This window comes from Panthera tigris, chromosome C2 (assembly GCF_018350195.1).
Source record: "Panthera tigris isolate Pti1 chromosome C2, P.tigris_Pti1_mat1.1, whole genome shotgun sequence".
Lineage (NCBI taxonomy): Eukaryota > Metazoa > Chordata > Mammalia > Carnivora > Felidae > Panthera > Panthera tigris.
This window is the reverse complement of record NC_056668.1, coordinates 69,551,181-69,571,561: the sequence shown is the minus strand read 5'-3', so window position 1 is coordinate 69,571,561 and position 20,381 is coordinate 69,551,181. Positions and strand designations below refer to the sequence as shown.

At 45.7% G+C, this 20,381-nt stretch overlaps 1 protein-coding gene across 11 annotated transcripts in view; it reads right to left on the bottom strand.

The window, feature by feature from the left end:
* KALRN (kalirin RhoGEF kinase) overlaps positions 1-20,381 on the bottom strand; it is a 520,685-nt gene that overhangs the window by 35,984 nt on the left and 464,320 nt on the right. For 5 of the 11 annotated variants that reach the window (XM_042998400.1, XM_042998401.1, XM_015544797.2 and 2 more), the window contains 11 exons: positions 17,601-17,667; positions 16,704-16,807; positions 16,438-16,507; positions 16,003-16,089; positions 15,045-15,137; positions 14,202-14,252; positions 13,257-13,334; positions 9,764-9,949; positions 8,922-9,093; positions 5,142-5,380; positions 3,179-3,435 (listed from right to left, as the gene is read on the bottom strand). In XM_042998400.1, coding sequence (XP_042854334.1) covers positions 3,179-3,435; positions 5,142-5,380; positions 8,922-9,093; positions 9,764-9,949; positions 13,257-13,334; positions 14,202-14,252; positions 15,045-15,137; positions 16,003-16,089; positions 16,438-16,507; positions 16,704-16,807; positions 17,601-17,667 — 1,404 coding nt within the window. Of the gene's footprint in view, positions 1-3,093; positions 3,436-5,141; positions 5,381-8,921; positions 9,094-9,763; positions 9,950-13,256; positions 13,335-14,201; positions 14,253-15,044; positions 15,138-16,002; positions 16,090-16,437; positions 16,508-16,703; positions 16,808-17,600; positions 17,668-20,381 lie in introns of those variants that run through there. The other 6 variants (XM_042998410.1, XM_042998407.1, XM_042998411.1 and 3 more) reach the window with 3 other exon arrangements.

The following is a 20,381-nucleotide window of genomic DNA, read 5'->3' as shown; positions in this document are numbered from 1 at the left end:
GTGTTTTATAAGTGTATAAGCTACTGGCACTTTCCCAGGACCAGATATAAAGACCCAAAGGGATGATTTTGAGGTTTTCATCCCATTATTTGTATTTGGGCTGTGGCCACTTCCGCACACTGCAGTACAGATAGGACTTTTTTCTGGGGCATTTGACTTGATACATGGTTGAGCACCACTCATTTATCTGGACATTTTAGGATGAAGTGCTTCTTGGTCTATGTCCTCCACATCTCTCAGTGTTTGTGAATAAAAAGCTCTGTTGACCACTAAGAAGTCCTAGAGTTTTCCTGCTGGGAGAAGACCCAACGTGTGCTCTCAAGGAGGTGAGGGCAGCAATCCCCTTTCACACTACCCTTAACTTCTTCCTTCCCACAAGGGGGTTGGAAGCTACTTCACAGACCTGTAAAGAAAAACTCAGAGCAGAGCTCTTGAGTTGCATATATGTCAGGACTCAAAAGACAAAGACAGCAAAAGCCAAGTCACAAAGAACATTAGTGACCCTGGGCAGGCATCCTCAATTTCAGGTGTGGTCACAGAATTTGGATGAAGTTCTATCATTGCCTGGAATAAGTGAGGTTGGCTTTCCTTCAGTGTGTCCTTGTCAAATTTGGTCCTTTGCAGACAGAGCTTGATGAAAAGAGCCTTCAGTAAGGGAGGGAGGAGAGAAGGAGGAGAGAGAGAGAGGCATATGAGATTTAGGAGAAAGGAGAATGTTTCAAAATGCATAGCATCTCCTCCATAAAACTCCATATATGTCAGGAATTTTAGGATGTTCTGACGGTGTTCCCAAAATATTTATCACTAACACACATGCTCAGTGATCACCCTTCTGAATAGGAAAGGGCAAGAACAGTCATGTTCTCAATTTGGGGGTCAAGCGGGCTCCACCAGAAAGCAAGAATCTCTTGGCCAGAATTTCTCTTGTATCTCCTGAATAGGCAGGCTCTCTAAGCACACCAGCAACTCGCTTCAGTTGTTGTACCTGAGCAAGAACCAGTCATGGAAACTAACCTTAGATAATATCACTGTTAACTTCCAACATTCACTTCATATCTTTACCCCCCAAATCCGCATCCCTGACCCAGTTTGAGAACATCTTGAGTCAGGGAGGCCCATGCTGAAAAGATTCCCAGGGCGAACAGCACGGTGCGTGCGTGCATGAGTGTGGGGGTGTGTTCCTGCATTTATCACAACCCTCTGGGTCATTCAGTGTGCTTGGTGAGAGACTAGAAATGTGACAAATAATGTTCAGAAGGAAGACTCAGTAGTATCAGTGGCAGGACAGGGTCAATTTCATATTCTTCTTTCCAGAAGAAGTCGTCATCATGGTTTGGGGAGCTTCCATCTCTTGGCCACAAGCCCAGGAACTGATGTGGAGACAGGGTTTCAGTGACATTTATGCTGTGGGCATCACAACCAACTCTGCCCCTTGTGGTCACAGCAGTCCCTGGGGAGGGTGCGGTGAGTGTCCTTGCCTGATAAATACTGACAGCCACTTTGAGTCAGACGCTCCGTTCCATCCCCACCAACCCCTGCACAAGAGAGGCTGACAAGGAACCAGAATGACCCAATTGTATTTGGATCTGTTCTCTTTCACCCAGGCTCACATCCCTCCCATGGAAGGCAGGAAAAAGGTGCAAAAGTGAGGAGGTAGTGCTGGGTGCCTGGATAATTAGATTACAAATCGTGGTAAGTGAGCTCTAGAAGGCCGTTGACTAATAAGAACTTCAATGCTTTGAGGGCCTTTATTTCCAAGCCTTCTTAAATGGTACCAAAACAAATGTCTTAAAAGTAAACTGGAATGGGTCTATGGTGCCTTAGAGACCCCCACTGATTTCCAGCTGGGCCTGTGGTTACCTAGAAAGGCCAGGGTGAGGCTGGTAGCCTCTATCCTCCAAACTAGAGAAATGCCAAAGAAGCACTGTGTCCTGTTGTGCCCCTGCTCAGCTATGTCATGGGGAGTCCCTTCCACCTGTGCCATGGATGACCACTGAGCTTGGAGAGTGGTGGGGGATGCAATCTAAACACTGTCTTGTGCTCAAGTCACCACTTCATGTCAGCACCTCAAAGGCGCCCAGCGGGACAGCATCCAATCGGAATCATTCCACATCTCGGAGGTTAGAGAAAAAAAATAGGGGCTGTTTAGAAGGGAAGCCTAGTATTGGAGCTTGGGTGACAAAAGCACTTTTTGTGTAGGGAAAAACTGCCAATGCATTCAACCAATTCCTAAAATACAGAAAGGAAAAAAAAAAAAAAAAAAAAAAGAATTGTTTGCACATTTAAAACTCCCAGAATAGTGAAATAGGGGAAAAAGGGTCAACTAGTCTTTAACCTCATTAAAACATGCTCATGGTGAAAATTTATTTTACATATTTAAAATAGTACATTTAAAATTATTAGTTACATTACAGGTACAATGATGAACATTGTGGCTCTCCATTTATATTGCACAACCTGACTTCATCCATATGGGGTTCTTTAAATAGTGCAAAATACTTTATACAGGAATGTGTTCGAAAGGGTCTTCGCAACCAAACTAAGGAAAAGAAATATCTTACAAATTACCATGAACATATATTAAAGTGACAGGGGAGGGGAGAAGTTAAAAAAAAAAAAAGTTACAATCTGTACACAGGAATTGCCATAGACAACCAAAAAGTTCCCTCTCTCCTGAGAGAAGCAGCAGGCCTCTGACCTACACAGGTCTGGCATTGGTGCTAAGGTCATTTTTTGGTGTCAATCAAAAAAAAAAAAAAAAAATATATATATATATATATATCAGTAACTTAATACAATATAAATAAAGTCCAGTCCAGTGAATCCTGTGGTGGGTCAAATGGAGCAACGGAAGGCATGCCTTTTGTCATCTAGGGTTTCAGTAGGGTTCTTTTCTTAATGGGGGAGGGGGAGAAAAAAAATGAACAGAAAATTATAACCCAAAAGGAAAAAAACCCACAGCCACTACCGTCAACAACCACAAAAAAAGCCCGGAACAATCCAGCCTGGATGCCCCATGCTGCGTGCGGTTCCAGCACTCAAATATTGGTTCCGGTGGCACTGTCGAGAATAAGCAGCGGTCATTCCCTAGCGTGTGTTTGCATTTTTGTGTTCTTTGTTTGGTTTTGATTTTCTAATCCACACACTCCTCTCCCGGGGAAGCCAACGAGGCACTTACTTGATGCTTCCGTCACTACTTTCTGCTGCCGCGGTGGCTTTGGTGAGGGGTGCCAGGACGCTGCCTGGGACCCAGCCCTCGGCCGCAGGGGAACAGTCGCTGGCCGGCTGGTACACCAGGCACATGTTCTGCTGGTTGACGGCGAGGACCTGGACTACCTCACCTTGGCTCACACAGATTTCGTTCTCCTTCAGTGCATAGTAATCTTTGATCACGGCCATGGAGGAGGTCCCATTGCAGCCCCCCAGGTCGCCCTGCTAGGAGACAAGGGCAAGGGGGACATGGATACAGGAAGGCTGGTTCACACAGGTAGCCTTATATCCCACTGCGTGCTTAAAGGCCAAATCCTACTGCGTGCTTAAAGGCCAAATTTCCCACCAGCAGGGTAAATAGCAGGCAGAAGATTATCTTGAGCAATAAAATTAATGTACAAATGTGCTCTGAAAATCTATTTGTTATAGCAATGTTGTATATAATATTATAATCAGGGGTGAATGGGTAGAGAACTGTCCAGCCTAGGGAAAAGCATAAACACACCTTCCACCTGGAAGCCCCTCACTAGCATGCAACCTTCCTGCCAGCATCCTCTAACATAAGGAAGAGGGTGGCACAGGGATATGTAAGCAGTTGGGCAGAGTGAGGTCAGGGCAAAGGTCAGGTCAGGGTCACACCCCCCTAATGGAAAGAAGACAGACCTTCTGAAACATTTTTTCTTCTTTGTGAAAAAGCATCAGTTTCCTGCTACATTCTGATCTCCTTTGAGACAGAAGTAACAATGAGACATTTGCCCAGTTCAATGGCAAGACCATGACCTACCCTGACCCAACTCTAGTGGGAACAAAACTCTTCTGGTCCTGCCTGTGTTCATTAAAACAAGAGGTCATACCTCTGTGGCTTTTTCACATGACTATACCAGGAAAGCTACTTCTAGACCTGTACCTCCCATGGAGGTCTGGCTACCTCACAGAGCACGATGAGAGCCAGAAATTCTTCAATAAATTTGACAAAAGGCCGTTATGACTTCACCTAATTCACAAGGAGTTTTTAAGGTAGAAAATCATTTCCAGGTAATATGATGAAATAGGTCAGTACAGTTAGTCTAATACAGAATTGAACTTGGATATATTAATAGTTGATTTTTTAAAAATATTTTCATTAATAATTAAAAAATCAATATCATCCAATTTGGATAAAACAAATAAAAGTATAAAATCAGAACATGTAAGTAAAAAAAAATGTAGACGTTCCTGTTCACAGACCCCTTGAGTTCTAGAGGCAACTGAGGCCTAATGAGATTAATGAACTGCCTGAGGTTCTAGGGCAAGTGAGTTACAGAATTTGGGTTGGAACCCAGATTGCCTGAATTCCTAATCTAGCACTTTTCCCATTTATTCCCATGCCTACCACTTTGTAGGGTCCTACACAGCTGTGTGGACGGGTCTACAGTTAGTTCTATGCTGTCCTCACAGTGATGTTTAAATTGTGGATTATCTGTGATAAATGTCTAATCCAAGCCTGCTTTTAACCCATTCACACACAGATGAGCCATTTCCCCGCACTGCATCTGTCAGTGGAGGGCAAAGGACTGTGAGCTCACTTCAGCAGCTCATCATTAGAAAGCATGATCTCTTTCAGACGTCAAACACTAGAGTTGTGACTTTTAGGTGATCCAAAGCACGACTACTCTGGTATAAGTCATCATTGCCACTACAATATTACCTTATATCTGCAGGGTTTCTGCAGATGACAATAGCTCTTTAACACAGAATGTCTGAGCACAGGGAGCTGGTCTAACTCACTCAATTTGTAGGGGAAGAAAGAGAAATAATTGAGACGAGGCTGTATTCAGTGGGTTGTTCTGGTAAATGAGCAGCATAAAAAGAAGCTACTTCTTTTTTCTAAAGTGAGCACAGAGGCTGAACCCTCAGAGTGGTGAGGCTGGGGGTAATAGGCTGTCACTTACCTTGGTGGCCTCAAACTTTTCCCCAGGCTGGTGATAGTCAAACCCTGGACTGCCATTGGAGGTAGATATCTTCAGGGGTGGCAGAGGCGGGTTATAGCTGGAGCCCTTTGGGGGCTTGTCAGAGCCCCCGGGGACAGAGGAGTAGGGCCTGGGGCTGGCTTGGGGAACTCTAGATGGCTGGGACCTCATCACAGCTGTGTTCCTTTCTTTCCGCTGGTACTCAATGGGCGACTGTAGTGCTACAGGGTAAGAGCAGACAGTTACTCTGAGGTCTAGGAATCTCACAAGGATTTGGAAGCTTAGTACACACAGGCTTTATGCCAGGCATAATGGTAATACACGAGGAAGACACTATTCTTGTTTTTAAGGAAATTATGATCTATCGTGAGGACGAAGAAACCTACGTTAATGATGGAAATGCAAAAACGAAATGGTGCCATATATGAGGTACAAAGTGCTGTGCAAAAGGATGGAGAGATGTGTGTGCATGCGTGTGGGTGGACACTTCTATGGGGGTGGTGGTGGTACTAAGCTTCAGACTGTGCAGGAGGTAGGCAAGTGTGAAGTGTGTCTGGGCAACAGGATGGAGTCAGATCACCTGCAGCAGAAGACCATCGGTGGAGGAAGAGATGAGACATAAGGGAGGTTGTTGGCACCATGACTGAAAAATCTGCAAAGCCCTGCTAACGAGGCTGGGTTTAATTCCAAAGATCTTGAGAAGTGATTGGATTAAATGAACTTGAACATTTGAAATTCTCTCGCCAGAGCCACATTTTGAGGAATATATTAGCCTTGGAGCAGCAGTTGGGAGGAGGGCTGGAGAGGCCGGTTCAGAAACCATGAGACAGTGGCAAGCCAGCGACCCAAGCAGAGCAGAGCCAATGAAAATGTAGAATGGATATGACGTGGCAGGTGTTCAGAGGGAGATTAGACTCTGCCACAGCCTGGATGGGAGAAGAAGCCAAGAACTGATGGTCACTCCGGTTTGGGGTCTGGCAGAATGGTCGTCAGTGGAACTCAGGAGACAGAGGAAAGACATGAGCTTTGTTTTACAGAGTTTAAAATAAGAAAGTTCAAAGGCTTGAGTGCTAAAGAGGTATAGCCAGGCAAAAGTCATACAGGTCAAATTCTGTAATAATGACTTCCACAGCTGGCCCAATTTTGTCATTTTTATCAGTATTTTCTGCAAAAAATATTTAAGTAGGTTAACAGCTGGGGCCCAGAGAACTTTCAATTATAGGGATATTTCTATAGCAATAAGTGTGTGCTTCAGTAGGACTCAACATAGGGTTCACACTTCTCTTTGAGGTCTCAGGAGGGAAAGATTGGCCCTGAGATGCCTGCATATGCCTCTGTAAGTAAAAGGCTAGCCCTACTCTATCATCACATCCTTGTCTCCTGAGTGTGTCAAAGGCTCTTGCCAGAGCTCAGCCTTTCTCCCTGGTGTTCTGTAGGCATTAAATATTTAGGTATTGATAATTGAGTTCAGTAATATCTCCATAATTCACTATAATTAAGAGAAAGATCTCTTGGAACCATTTAAAAGTCTGAATCACTGATTATGCCCAAAGAAATGCAGTTCTAAGTTTTAAGTAGATAGCAGGGAGTTTGGAAGCAGGCCTTATTGAACTAACTTCATGAATCAGTACCCATCACATGGAACTGGGGTATTACTTGATTAGGTGTAATAACTGTGCTGAAGTGTTTCAAAATAATATGGCTTTTTAAATGAATGACACAGCGAGCCTCTGTTCTTCTGCTAGTCAGTCTCAGTTTGTATAGCTCAGGTCTTAGGATCAGGGAAGCTAATCCCTCCTGAGAGGGTTTGTTTCTGGCTGATATACAGCATCTTATGCCTGATCCTGTTTCCTTCTTTGCTTTGTTTGCTAGGGAGTTCATAGATACATGCGTGCCCTACCATTAGCAACTATCTGTAGTTTGTGGTTAAAAGCCTAATTTTAAGTTATACGGTTCTGGGTTCAAGTCCTTTTTCTATCACCTACTGTTTTTGTGATCTTGGACAAGTTTACTAACCTCTGTGACTCCTTTTCCTCACCTGAAAACGACAGGGTGATAGGACTTACCTTTCCATGTTGACATGAGGATTAAATGTGATGATACATGTGAATACTTGCTTAGCATCGTGTCTGGCACAGAGAAAGGACTCAACATGTGTGAGCCATTATTGTTACTTCAATTATTTCTAGTTTCAATTTTTTCTTATTTGTCTTTTGTACTGACTTGATAAACTTAAACATCTCACTGTGGCTTAGAATCAGAAATGCTTAACTAATAGAATGCAATATAATGACATATTTTATATACATGCTCTTTTTTGCACAAAACTGTTTTATCAACAAAGGTATTAATTCAAAGTTCTAGGAGTAAGACTGACACTATAGGGAGCTGGCCGTGTCTGCATGCTCCCAGTACCGCTGGCAGGTGCACACAGTATGTGCAGCGTGGGCAGAGTAGATCGTCCCTCTTTTTCACACAATGAGCCAACAGAGGCCCAGAGAAATGTCGTGACCTGCCCACAGTCCTAAATGGCATGTCACCTTTCATCTTTCCCCCATAGCATTCAGGTCCATGCCGGACACCCAGCAAGTGCTGTTTGCGCCATTGGAAAGACTCCAGATTCCAGTACTGGCAAGAGGTGACACATCTGATAGTGGATCTGTGTGTGTGTGTGTGTGTGTGTGTGTGTGTGTGTGTGTGTGTATGTGTGTGAGTGTGTGTGTGTGTATGGGCATATATGCTTGCTCAGTTTGTGCATGTGTGTGTACGTACAGGCATATGTGCTCACTGAGTCTGTGTGTGCACGTGTGTGTGTGTATGTGTGTGTGTGTGAGTGTGTGTGTGTATATGGGCATATATGCTTGCTCAGTTTGTGCATGTGTGTGCATGTGTGTGTACATACAGGCATATGTGCTTACTGAGTCTGTGTGTGCACGTGTGTGTGTGTGTGTGTGTGTGTACATACAGCCATATGGGCTTGCTGTGTCTCTGGGGTAACTTCATTACTGGTTATATTCTGCCTTCAACTCCAAGCTCTGTTTCTGCTCAGAGAAACTTCTGAGCTCATCAGCTTGAGAGGTGAGTGCTAGTTTAACACCCTATACTTCCTCTCACATGCCAAGCTCAACATGAAGACAATCCCAGCAGTGAAAAAAATATAGAAATGTAAACAAGGTAGCAATGCCATTTCTGGTTAGGGGGCTCCTGCAGGGTCCGTAGCGAGCTATATTCTGTGTGTAGTCATCTGTTCTGAAAAGTTTCAAAGTATTACCGAAATTCAGTGATCACCTCTCATTTGAAAGGGCTCAGGTTGGCCAGCAAGAGGACTCATCTAGGCTCTCGCACTGATCTGTCAAACTCCCAGTATTTGCTAGGTAACACCAGAGAACCTGAGAAAGTACCAGCCGTTAGCCACCAAATGGGAAAACATAGGTCACTGATCGTTGATGTGCCCAACTCAGCCTTTTGCCACAATTAATACCAACTGGCAGCTGGCCACAAAGCATACACCCTATGTCTAGGCTCTAGAGAACAGCTCTTCTTTTGGAAAGTTGGGGTTTCTTTATCATGTTCCATCTGTTCCACTGGTGTATTCAGGCTTAGAACAAATCTAAACAAAGTGTTCCTGAAAACTACAAGTTTGTCATCCATATAAAATGTCATCTGGGCTCATGAAGTCACCATGAGCCCAGACACAAGGAAGCTCAGAGGTATGGGGTTCCCTGAAAATGGCTGCTGGAAGCCAGGCCCACTGATACCTACCATTTAGGAAGTCTCGCTGTGTTTCTAAGACTTGATTGATGTCCTGCACCCAGGCCTGCTGGATGTCCGCGTTGGCAGCTTGCAGAATGACCCTCTCTGAAGTCTCCCTGTTCATGAGTGCAAACTTGCAGGGGTCATTGTCCACGTTCTCCTCCAGGACCAAGTAATTCATCTGGAAGAACCCAAGTTGATTCTTTTGGTATTTAAGTGGTTTAAAAAAAACAAGAGCACCCTGTATACACTGTATGTTAGCCATCTTGACAATAAATTATATTAAAAAAAAATCAACAACATATTATACTTCCTCAAAGTTTTTATTTCAGGAGACATTTCCACAATTTTGTCCTGGATCTAATAGCTAAATACTTTGGTTTCTGTCTTTGATGAATGACATGGTACTGGAGAGCCTGCAGGATCTGTAGGACCTGCACTCAGCCTGTCTTTTTCTTTCAAAATATTTAACCTTCATGCCCCCTGCATGTTGGGCTGAAAGACTGTCAAGGTTGTGAATTGGTACTCACGCCAGGTCTCTGTCTCAGGGAAGCAGCTCCCTGGGTTTGGCTCTTCCTTGCTCTTTTTAAAAAAAAATTTTTTTTTTAGCGTTTATTTATTTTTGAGACAGAGAGAGACAGAGCATGAACGGGGGAGGGTCACAGAGAGAGGGAGACACAGAATCTGAAACAGGCTCCAGGCTCTGAGCTGTCGGCACAGAGCCCGACGCGGGGCTCGAACTCACGGACCGCGAGATCGTGACCTGAGCTGAAGTCGGATGCTTAACCGACCAAGCCACCCAGGCGCCCCGGCTCTTCCTTGCTCTTTGTCATCCCCACTGGGAGCCTTACCTTGATGCTCCTTTTGAACATGTAGCCCGGGGTGAGGGATCCCTTCCTTAGCAGTTCACTGAAGATGACGATTTGCTCAAAGAGGAACACGCGCCTCTCCTTGGTCCGGGACTGCATGCCCGCGTCCAGCTCAATCACATAGAACGTGTCCTGCTGCAGCAGCTTCCCCTGAGCGGTCAGGGTGCCCTGATGGAAGGAGGTGCTGGGGTGAAGGAAGTGAAAACCCGGCAGGGGGCCACAGCCCTCTGGGTCCACAGGACCTGCCCCACTGAGGACACAGACAACAGACCTGGCACTAAAAGCCCCAGGACTCTAGTAAGAGATTGAATTAAGACCCATCCATTCAGCTAGGGCAGATACAGAGCTCTGGGGGAAAAGGGAAAGAAACCACTAAGAAGCAGCTGTGAGAAAATGCCAGAAGGAAGAAAAGTAAAATTATTAGCTAAAACGATGTTCAGGAATTATCCTGGCTCTTCTTATTTTTTATTAAAAGGAGAGCAGAAAGTAGGGGACACCTGTAGCCTTTCTGCCCCTAGGGCTCTGAGAACTGTTGCCTTCCTGGCTCCCTCGCAGCATGGGCCAAGGACCTCGGCTACCCTTATGGCCACAAACCAACCTGTGGCCAAGGGAAGTGATACAGGCAGGACCACAGGTAATCTGAATTGGGCCGCTCTCCTCTCCATCTGTTATTTCAGGATGAAGTCTTAGAATTAGTCTAATTCTGAAGTCTTAGTCTCCTGCTACCGATCAGCAGGTGAAGTTGGAGTACCATACACAGGTGCCCATGTTTTATAAGCTGATAGATATTTCTTTGGGTCCTGTGATCCTTCTTAAAATGCTTCCAGCTAGCAGGTCACTTGCCAGCCTAGGTAGTGGAGCCTATTTGGTTTGCCAGTTTCTAACCCGATTTTCAGAGACATCTTCACATCTTCAAAGGGAATATGGCCCAGCCCAGCAGGTCTTCAGAGATGCTATTGGAGACCCCTGCTTTCTCTACTGTTCTGCAGCAAGAACACGCCGACACCTGAGATAGCAGCCAGAGGGCCACCTCTGAACCATACTCTCTCAGGTGATGACTTTCACCCTTCAGTAAAAATGTGGGCCATTTGCTGCACATGATGCCTTATTCCAAATAGTACCCGGCACATGGGTCATTTTTCTTCCCTATTCCTGAGAAATGCCTGCCCTCTGCTTGAATCATGGCTCCTTATTGCCAAGGTCGGCAGCCAAACAGGCTTATCTCTCTCTGGTCCAGAGTTAATATTAAGCCAGTGACCAGCTAGCCAGGAAAGCTCTAAAAGCTCTATTAATATTACATAAGAACCTGACCCATGAATGATAGCCCTGCTGATGCTGAAGGGAAAGCTAGAGGATTTAAAAGACAGAGAGTCTCTAAGTGGGGAGGCTAACTTCTCCCTGGTCTAAAGCCCTGGGCTTCAGAAAGGACGTAGGGACATTCATGGCCCTTCTTAATTAGCTGAAGGAATGCAAAGAAGATTCCCTGCAACTGGATGGAAAAAGGAGATGGTGGTGTTTGACTGAAAAGAGAAGGTAATTTTGTAGTCTGTGTGTGGCCTTCTGTGGACATACACGTGCATGCACGACACAGCTCCTGTGGAGTCTAACTTGAGCCAACACAGTCAGATGCTCTTCCCCTGTTAGTGGTCAGCACCTCCAAAGACTCAGAGAAGGTCAAGCCAGACTCCTCCTCAGAAACACGGGGACATCAAGGCTTAAGACCAAAAGGGATTACTTGGTTTGTTCAGAATAGCCTCAGACCTAGCATAGCCCCAAGGGAAAAAGTGTAAAAGTTCATCCAGTATGACTAGAGGAAAACCATGTAAGAACGCAGAGTAGATTTCTGCTGCAAACCCCTGCTTACTCTAATGCCACAGGTGTACCGTGGAGAATCAGGAATCTATGAAAAATAAACAGCAAAGAAAAACTCCACATAGTTCCTGGTCATAACAAAGCAGTGGCAGACAGGGACACCAGAAAGGCCTTGGAGGGCAAGGAGGACAAGAGAATTTGGCTCAAGAATATCATGAATCCAACTAATTAACCCAAACCTGAATGTAGCATCTCCTAAATTTACTTATAGACAAGTCTGCTGCTTTTCTTTTTTCTTTTCTTTTCTTTTCTTTTCTTTTCTTTTCTTTTCTTTTCTTTTCTTTTCTTTTCTTTTCTTTTCTATTTTAATTTAGCCAAGGAAAAAAAGCTTTTACTTTCTTTATTATCTCAACTTCTAGGAACCCCTTTTCTCTAGAAAGTAATAAAGTCTTAGGTTGCAGGATTATCAGGAAACAGGATTAGGAGATCCCCACCTTTCTCTAAGTCGTTCAACAATTATTAAATCCCAGTCAATAATTGTGTCAGTTCCAATTTTATCACATTAATTCTCAGATTATATGTAGTTAGCATATGAGGTTTGGATATAAACTAACAGCAGCCACTTAGCCAGCTTAAAGTAGGAAAGTCAATTTTTTCTTCAAAGGTTCACCTTTATTGGCTGAATTACTCCCCCTGTCCAATTCACATGTTGAAGTCCTAACCCTCCAGTATCTCAGAATGTGACCATATTGGGACATAAGGTCTTTACAGAGGGAATGAAGTTAAAGTGCGGTCATTATGGTAAGTGCTACTCGAACATCACTGGTATCCTTATAAAAAGGGAAGAGTTGGACACAGAAAAATGTGCAGAGGGAGGACAATGTGAAGACACAAGAAGAATGTCATGTGAACATGAAGACAGCAATCTACAACCCAAGGAGGGAGGCCTGGTCAGATCCATCTCTTACAACCTTCAGAAGGAACCACCGCTGCCTATCCTTGATCTCAGACTCCTAGCTTCCGGAAAAATGAGATGATAAATTCTGTTGTTTAAGCCACCCGGTGGGACTTTGTTATAGCAGCCCTAGCAAACTAGTTCATTCACAGAAGCCAAAATTTTGGGGACTTCTAGCTGTTTCTCTTAAGACTTGGTTCTCTTCTTCAAAGAATAGAAATGTGCACATGATGTGTTAAAGCTTTAAATGTTCATTTAACTGAAAAGCCAGCCAATATGTGCATCTCTTTATTAGAAGCATCCTCTCTAAGAAAAAAAAATGTGTTCCAATTTTCCTCAGGTGTACTTCCATGCCATAGTTCTGTGCTCCCTCAAATTCCCAGCGCTCACTCCTCAAGCAAGCAAGAAAGGAAAGAGGTTGCTGCCAGGTCCACAATTACAAGGAACTTTGGGTCTTTCCAGCCCCATTGGAATTGTGACTCCAGCTTTGTGGACTGCTCTGTAACTTTCTCTCACTGCCCTATCACTGCATATCCTAATTAGATAAATCTTCTGGGCCCGTGAGCCAGAGAGACCTGGAACAAAGGCACAGATGGTAAGTGGAGGGGGCAGCGGAGGCAGGCACAGGGCTTCAAAGGGAAACTGCCTCACAGCCCAGGCTCCCGCTGTCCAGAAGAGAGAGGCTCGGAAGCATTCTTAAGGGCTCACCTCAAAGCCCTGCAGGCGTCCCAGATTCATCATGTCATTGCAGCGTTTTGGAACAAGGCACATTAACTCCACTGCTTTCTGTGGGAAAGAACAACAGTGGCTCAGGAAGGGGATGAACACTCATGCAGGAAGCTTAAGGCAATTCCGTGCTGGAAGTCAGGGACCTCCTAGCGGCTCCTTCATTCTAGGAAAGGACATTGGTCCCTGCCACCCACTCCTAGAAAAGGGCAGGGGTTTCTGTTCTAGCTTGGGTGTTGGTCATCAGTATAGGGCTCCAAATGAACCAGTGACCACCTGTCGGGGGCACGCTACCCAGTCTGCCTTTTCCTCCTTCCCACTTTCATTTAGCAATTCTCTTTCCTTCTCATATTTTCTTTCTTCTTTGTTGCTTCTTGGCTGCCTAAGCAACAGCTTAGCCTGGTTTGCGAAACACTAGAGGTCTGAACCTAAAATAACATGCCAGAATGGTCTATAACCTCTCTGGCTTAAAATAATCCCCATGGCGACATTGTCTCAAAGGACTTCACTTAGGGAGTAATCCTTGGGGGTAGAAGAGGGAGTGAAAATGGGATATGTTATATTTTGAACTCCAATAGTACCTGGATTCATGGATAAAACTGCACACTGAAACACTCAATCTCTGAAGGATGTCAGGGGACTTAAATACCCCCCTTTCTTATCCTATGTCACTAGAGCCACATAGAGAACAGGAGTGGGGTGAAACTCTGCTCTGTCCCAGGACAGAATTCTTGGGTTCCAGAAAAAGACTCAATGTGTTCATTATTACTTGCCATTTCTCATCTTGTGGAGCACTTGTTTGCAAGGGGCTCTCACTGAGAGGAGTTAGCCTGGACCGCTGGTCCTCTAGAGCCAGCTCTTCCCCGTTAGAGACAGATATCCAACACTGGCTCCTAGAGCAGCCAGCATTGTGAGCAGAAGACTCACCTCGATATCTGAACACTCCAAACCAGCCTTCTCGCTGTATCTCAGGAAGTCCTAGCAAGTGGGGGAAGCGGGGATGGGTGCGGGAGGGTGACATCAGTTAGGAAAACAGAGCACTATAAAAAAAAACCCAGCATCATAAAACCTGTGATGATACCCAGGCTACTTTCCTCCCTAACAGACATGACAGTGCATTGTAGAAGCTGAGATATGAACTTATGAGTCATATTGGAAACAACAACATGGAGAAAAACCCCAAATACTCAGAGATTAAAAGTTATGGGAAAAAGGAGGTGGGGAGGGAGGGAAGAAGGGAGAGGGAGACTGTGAGCAGGAAGGGGGGGGGGGAGTTATGTCCAGAAAGGCTGGGAGAAAGGAAAGCTCAACCTCTCTCTTCCATTTACCTCATATTCTGTAAGACAAATGAAATTAAACCATTGTAAAAAAGTAAAATATGATCAAATTGTAGGTATTACTCATCTAAGCTTTTGAGGGAGGGTCTTGCCTTTGCTTTTCTTTCTCCTTGTGGTTGCTCTATTTTTATGCTCTTACTATTTTTTTATTTTTTAAAAGTCCCAAGTTAGTGACGGTGACAAAGGAAGAAAGTGAATTGAAAGAAAGATAGTGAACGAAAAACCAACCTTAAAGGCAGGAATGGCTTGTGTGCAATTTATTTGGAGGCAGAGCTGACACAAGAAACCAACAGGCAAGGTAAGAGCCCACAGATGCCCCCGCTAGTTCGTGGGGAAAGTGTGGTGGAGACTGAGCCTCACGCTGACCTGCTCACCGGCTCAGAGCCGGAGAAGACCCTTCTCCGGCTCTGACCCGGGCTCACAGCTCTCTTACCTTGAGGAGCAACTGGTATTTTGTGATTCTCTGAATGGGCTTGATAAGGAAGTCACTAAGTGTCAGCCTTTGATTTATCTCCTGTTTCACCTCCTGGAACGCGAGGGAGATATGTTAGGGGAAAAAAGAGCCAAAGAACTGGGGTCCTGGGGATTAGGGTTCGAGGTGACACAGACAGGACTTCGCTTTTGCCAATAACGTTTTAGAATCCTCAACCCACATGAGAGGTGGAGTTGCCCACACAACTGCCAATGTGTTATTAACAACACGCAGCACACATTGCCACACCATTCTGCACGTCTAGCACTTTCCCACCCTGTGTCCTCACCCTAGCCCTGGGGACAAGCTGGGATGGGTATTCTGTTCTCTCTGCTGCTCCAGGGCCCACATCAGGAATGAAGGGCTTCTCCTGGGACATAGGCCTCACGGGCTGGGCCCTCAATGCAGATCTGCAAACACTCAGCTGAGAGCTCTTTCCAAAGGACAGCCTTGCCTCTCCTCCAGCAAAATAAGCATTTCCAGGTTGGGGCAAAACAAACACTTTATGGTGCTTGACAGAACCTCTGGGAATGAGAGCAGAGAGCATGGGGTGACTTGGAGCATGGGGACAAGGAGGAGGGGCCTCCAGGGACTGGCAGGAAGTGTGTGGGCACGGTCTGAGCTGGGGTCACCAAAGGGGGACGGAGCTTCTGAAGCAGTCTCTGGCTGACAGTCATTCCGCAGACAGAGGCTTCTGAGAGCTGTCCACACCCTGGGTGCCTCAGCTCCTCTCGAGGAAAGGTGGTCATCGGGAATCTAGCTAATCTGACAGCCCCGTCGAGCCAGCTCTCCCTGTCCCGAAGGGGTCACGGCACTGGATGGGGGGGTCTGGGGATAGATAAGGCTGGTATTTCTGAATGTGGCTGCCTTGGCCTGACTTTCTTCCCCCACCCGGCCCAGCAAAGCCTGAGCAGCTTACTTCAAAGTAAGCGTCGTACTCCGCGACGATGTACTCTGAGCGCGGCTTGTTCTGGCAGTACCACACGTAGATGTGCAGCTTCCGCTCCTGCAGAGGCAGGGAAGAAGGCACTCAGGCACCCTGCACCTCGGGCTCCCAGGGTGCTGGTCTGCTCACCCTGAGGACAACACACACGCTCCACACTTCGGGGACACGCCAAGGCAGTTAAATATTGACGGTAGGAGAGTACGTGCGCTAGGCAAGAGCCCATCTTTCAAATTGCCAAGGAGGTTACAAAAAAGGCAACAACTCAGAGAGGGACAGGAGGGAAGGCAAGTCGAGGAAGAGCAGGAGAGAGAAGGAATTTTCAGAGGCAAGCACAGGAGCAGGTGGGGGTTGGGGGGGTGAGGAGGGTGGGTGGAGGGGGTGGGCAGAGAGGGGGAAAGAAGAACTCACGTGTTTGATGAAGAGCTGTGCCAGCCTGTCTTGCTCCTGGATACATTTTTCCAGTTCAGCCAGGAAAAAACTAAAAGGAGGGAAGGGGTAAGGGAAGGAAGCCACGTCCTTCAGAACTGCATTATTTCTCGGTGAGGAGATAAACAACACCAGAGGCTCCCCAAACCCTACCCTACCCCTAAGGCCAGATGCAGGGGGAGGGTGGGAGGGTCCTGGATTCCTAGGACGTCCCCTGGTCCTGGTCCTCAGGACAACATAGCACTTACTCCTTATGCCAGTCGTAAATCTGGTGAATATTTCCAAACACGATTTTATCCTTTCCTCGCATGTCCTCAGGGACACCCTTTTCTTCTATTCTCTTCATGAAGCCCTGTAGGGCAGAGGCAGCGGTCAGCAGGGTGTTTTCAGGAGACAGCTTTCTTGACAAGCCCCATACCGCAGCCCCGCGTAAGTGCCCACTCTCTGTGGTTTCTCAGTGTGCAGCCAGGACTTTACCCCGTGCAGAGTGACAGACACAACTCTGACGGAGCTCTGGGTCCCTTTTGTTGTCTCCAACCCCTTAAGAGAAAGTCTTTCTCACCCAAGTATCTAAATGCCCCTAAAGTAAATCCCTGAGGAGAGAGAGCTGTTTTATATACTACCAAGTTGACTCCTAACTGTGGACTTGTCCAAGGTCTTGTCTTACGCGTGGACTTTTGCTTGTCCTCTCGGTAGCCAAAACATCCTTCTTAAAATCTAAGGAGACTCTAAGCCTCAAGCTCTCACTAGGAGTGTCCTGCTTAGTGCCCATGGGGACCGGTAGTTCTGAAGAATATATGTCCACATGGTTAAATGCCAAAGAACTCTTAAGTTAGAAAGTTGGTCACCAAAAACAAGGTGAAAGGACTCAACTCTAACCAAGAGGCTCCCATAAATGCTGCAACATCTGGGACCCCATCTCTCTCTGAATGTCTCATGATATTTCAAAGAGAAAAGGAAAAACACCCTACATAGTTCATTTGATCTATTATCATTTTTCGTTTAATTTCTGCAAATACCCAGAGAGAGTAAACAACACTAAGTTAAAAACATGTAACCTTCAAGTTACAAACCCCTCGGCCCAGGTAGGGTCCAAAATGCCCCTGGTTGGGTGACCGCAGACCCACCCCAAGCCACATACTCACCTCCACCACAATCCCCAGATCTTTGACATAGTCTTTTTCTGTCTGTACCAGCTCATTCAAGACAAACCTGAGCAGGAGATTAAGAACAATGAGGGCCCTCTTCACTGTGAAGCAATAAACCTTCGCACAAAAGTTGACAGGAAAGTTACTTTGGCACCTTTATGAGAAGACCACCCCAAACCTCACACTTGGGAGCCCTTGGAAGGCGCTTACTGTTGCTCTCCCTGTGACAGGGTCCTGCTGAAGAGGGGAGGGCACCGAGCTGAGAGGGGCTTTCCCAGGTGGCACACAATAGCCAGAGGGACACCAATGCTCAGGACTCCTCATTTTCCTTCCCGTTCTTTTTAAAAATGTATTTATTTATTTTGAGGGGGGAGGGGCAGGGAAAGAGGGAGAGAGAGAATCCCAAGCAGGCTCTGCACTGTCAGCACAGAGCCCAACACGGGGCTCTATCCCACAAACAGGGAGATGGTGACCTGAGCTGAAATCAAGAGTCAGATGCTCAACTGACTGAGCCATCCAGGTGCCACCTGCCCCCCTTTTTTTCTGTTCTTAATGGTCTTTCCTTCCTCACCTATAACTGAACAGTCGAGTTGACACAAGACAGGAGGAATAACAGGCACTTGGGCAAAACTGAGTTATGAAAGCTTTGTGGCTAAGGAATCAATGTGAGGCTTTTCTTCCTTTCTTTCAACTCCATTCTTTGCTTATCAAGAGGAGAAAGACATTTGCTTGATAAACAACCTTTGAGGCCTCAGAGATACCAATACCAAATGAGGCTTCTGAGATATAGAAGTTACAATTACTCAGAGAGGTGTCCCTGGTAACTGGCCTGCAAAACCCCCAGTCAAGGCCAGAAAGATGGACTGCCGACACCTCATAATCACAACTTTCCATGCAGCAGCCTCCCCTCACCCACCAGATGGGGGGGTTAACCACTACAAGGACACTTGCTTTCGTGGGTTCTTTCTTGTTAATGATTTCCTCCTCTTGGAGCATTTACTTTGTGCTAGTGCTTTATCTAGGTTTTCTCATGCTTATATCAAGGTAGGTACCATAAGCCCCATTTCATATGGATGAAAATTACTGAGGCCCTATTACCCATGGTGACAAAGTCTGTACCAGAGTTGGGATTTGAACCTATTGTACCAGAGTCCAAAGACTCTGCTCTTTCATTGTCACCTGCTGCCTGGCAAACTATTCAGACTGGCTCTCTGGAGTCCCCAAGGCCTCAAAACCAAGCCCTTCTCTTTCTTTCTGTCCAGAGAGTAAAGAGCTGGACATAAAACACTCAGGGCCATGTACTGGAGCAGGCTAGGTGCTGTGCAGCTTACTGGAGTCTGACTCGTCCTAGCGAAGTTTGAAAGAGTTTCACCTGGAGCCACACAACTGCATTTTGGGCCCAAATGGCAGAAGGGAAAAAGTTCTGAGATGTCCAGAGGGGACCCCCGGCATAAGGGTTATAACTGTTCTGAACCCAGGAAGCAATTCATCTGAAATTCTTGGTCTATACCACACAGAAAAGCCAACGAATCCCCAGGTCTGGGCCTCAGGGTGACAGGGAGAAAGCAAAAGGAACATGCACTTCTTTATCAGCATGTCCAGTACTTCCAACCAGTTTCCTCTCTCTAACACACACAATCCACAATCATGCGTTATAGGCCACAGGAAGGAACCGGCAAGGCCAAATAAAAGCATTTAAATATATCTTTAGCATGGCCCATGTTACTGCTTGGAAGAAAGTGGTAAAAGAAAACCCACAGGAAAGTGGGAGTCGGAATTTGGGGTTGGGAGGGCCCTCTGGAGATGAAGTCCAGCTCTCTGTCCCCAGGGGATATTTTTATCCTATGCTATCTGCTGACAGATTGAGGGCTGTCTTCGGCTTTCCAGCCTCGAGGGAAGGGAAGGGGACTGATTAAATTGGGTGCTGCTAGTGGACCTGGCATCACTTCCCTTGAAGGGCTGATGAAATACTTGGGGAGATAATGACACATTACCAGACAGTCTGAAGAGGTACATAAAAGATTTAAGTTACAGGCATCACAAGACCATGCATGATCAATTGCCAAAAAAACTGAACTGATAATCATGCAATTTTAGAAAATGTTCAGTTCTTATTAGTAAGGATTCTTTACGAGGTAAATATTATCCTTTGGTCCAACAAAACTTCTACCAGCTACAGCTCAGACCTCCTTCTAACCTCTGTGTTTCACAATGGTGGGGAAGAGCTGGTCTTGCACAGAAAATCTCTTAGAACCTTTGCACTGGCTGTTGCCTCAGCCAAGAACACTTTTCCTCCATGGCTAATAGCTAATTCCTTACCTCCTTTTGATCTTCGTGCAAATGTCAGAACCATCTAAAAGTGCAGCATGGCCCCAACCATGTTCTGAATCTCCCTCACTACTTTTTCTTTTCCCAGCTTCTAATATATTAAATAATTTATTTTTATTCTGCTTATTGTATTATTTCTCCCTTTATGGTACAAACTTGCCATGAGAGCATTGACTTTTCTTTTGTTGTTATTGTTTATTTTATTCACTGATACATCCTATGCCTTAGTGCATAATAGGCATTCAACACCTATTTTTTTTAGTTTTTAATTTTAGAGGGGCTCAGTCCCATGACCCTGGGATGATGACCTGAGCCGAAATCAAGAGTCAGATGCTAAACCAACCAAGCCACCCAGGTGCCCTCAACACCTATTATGGAATGAATGGGTGACTAAAACTTCAGGACAATCAAGTCCACTCTCAGCCTTTTTTCTTCTCCTTTTGTTTTCAT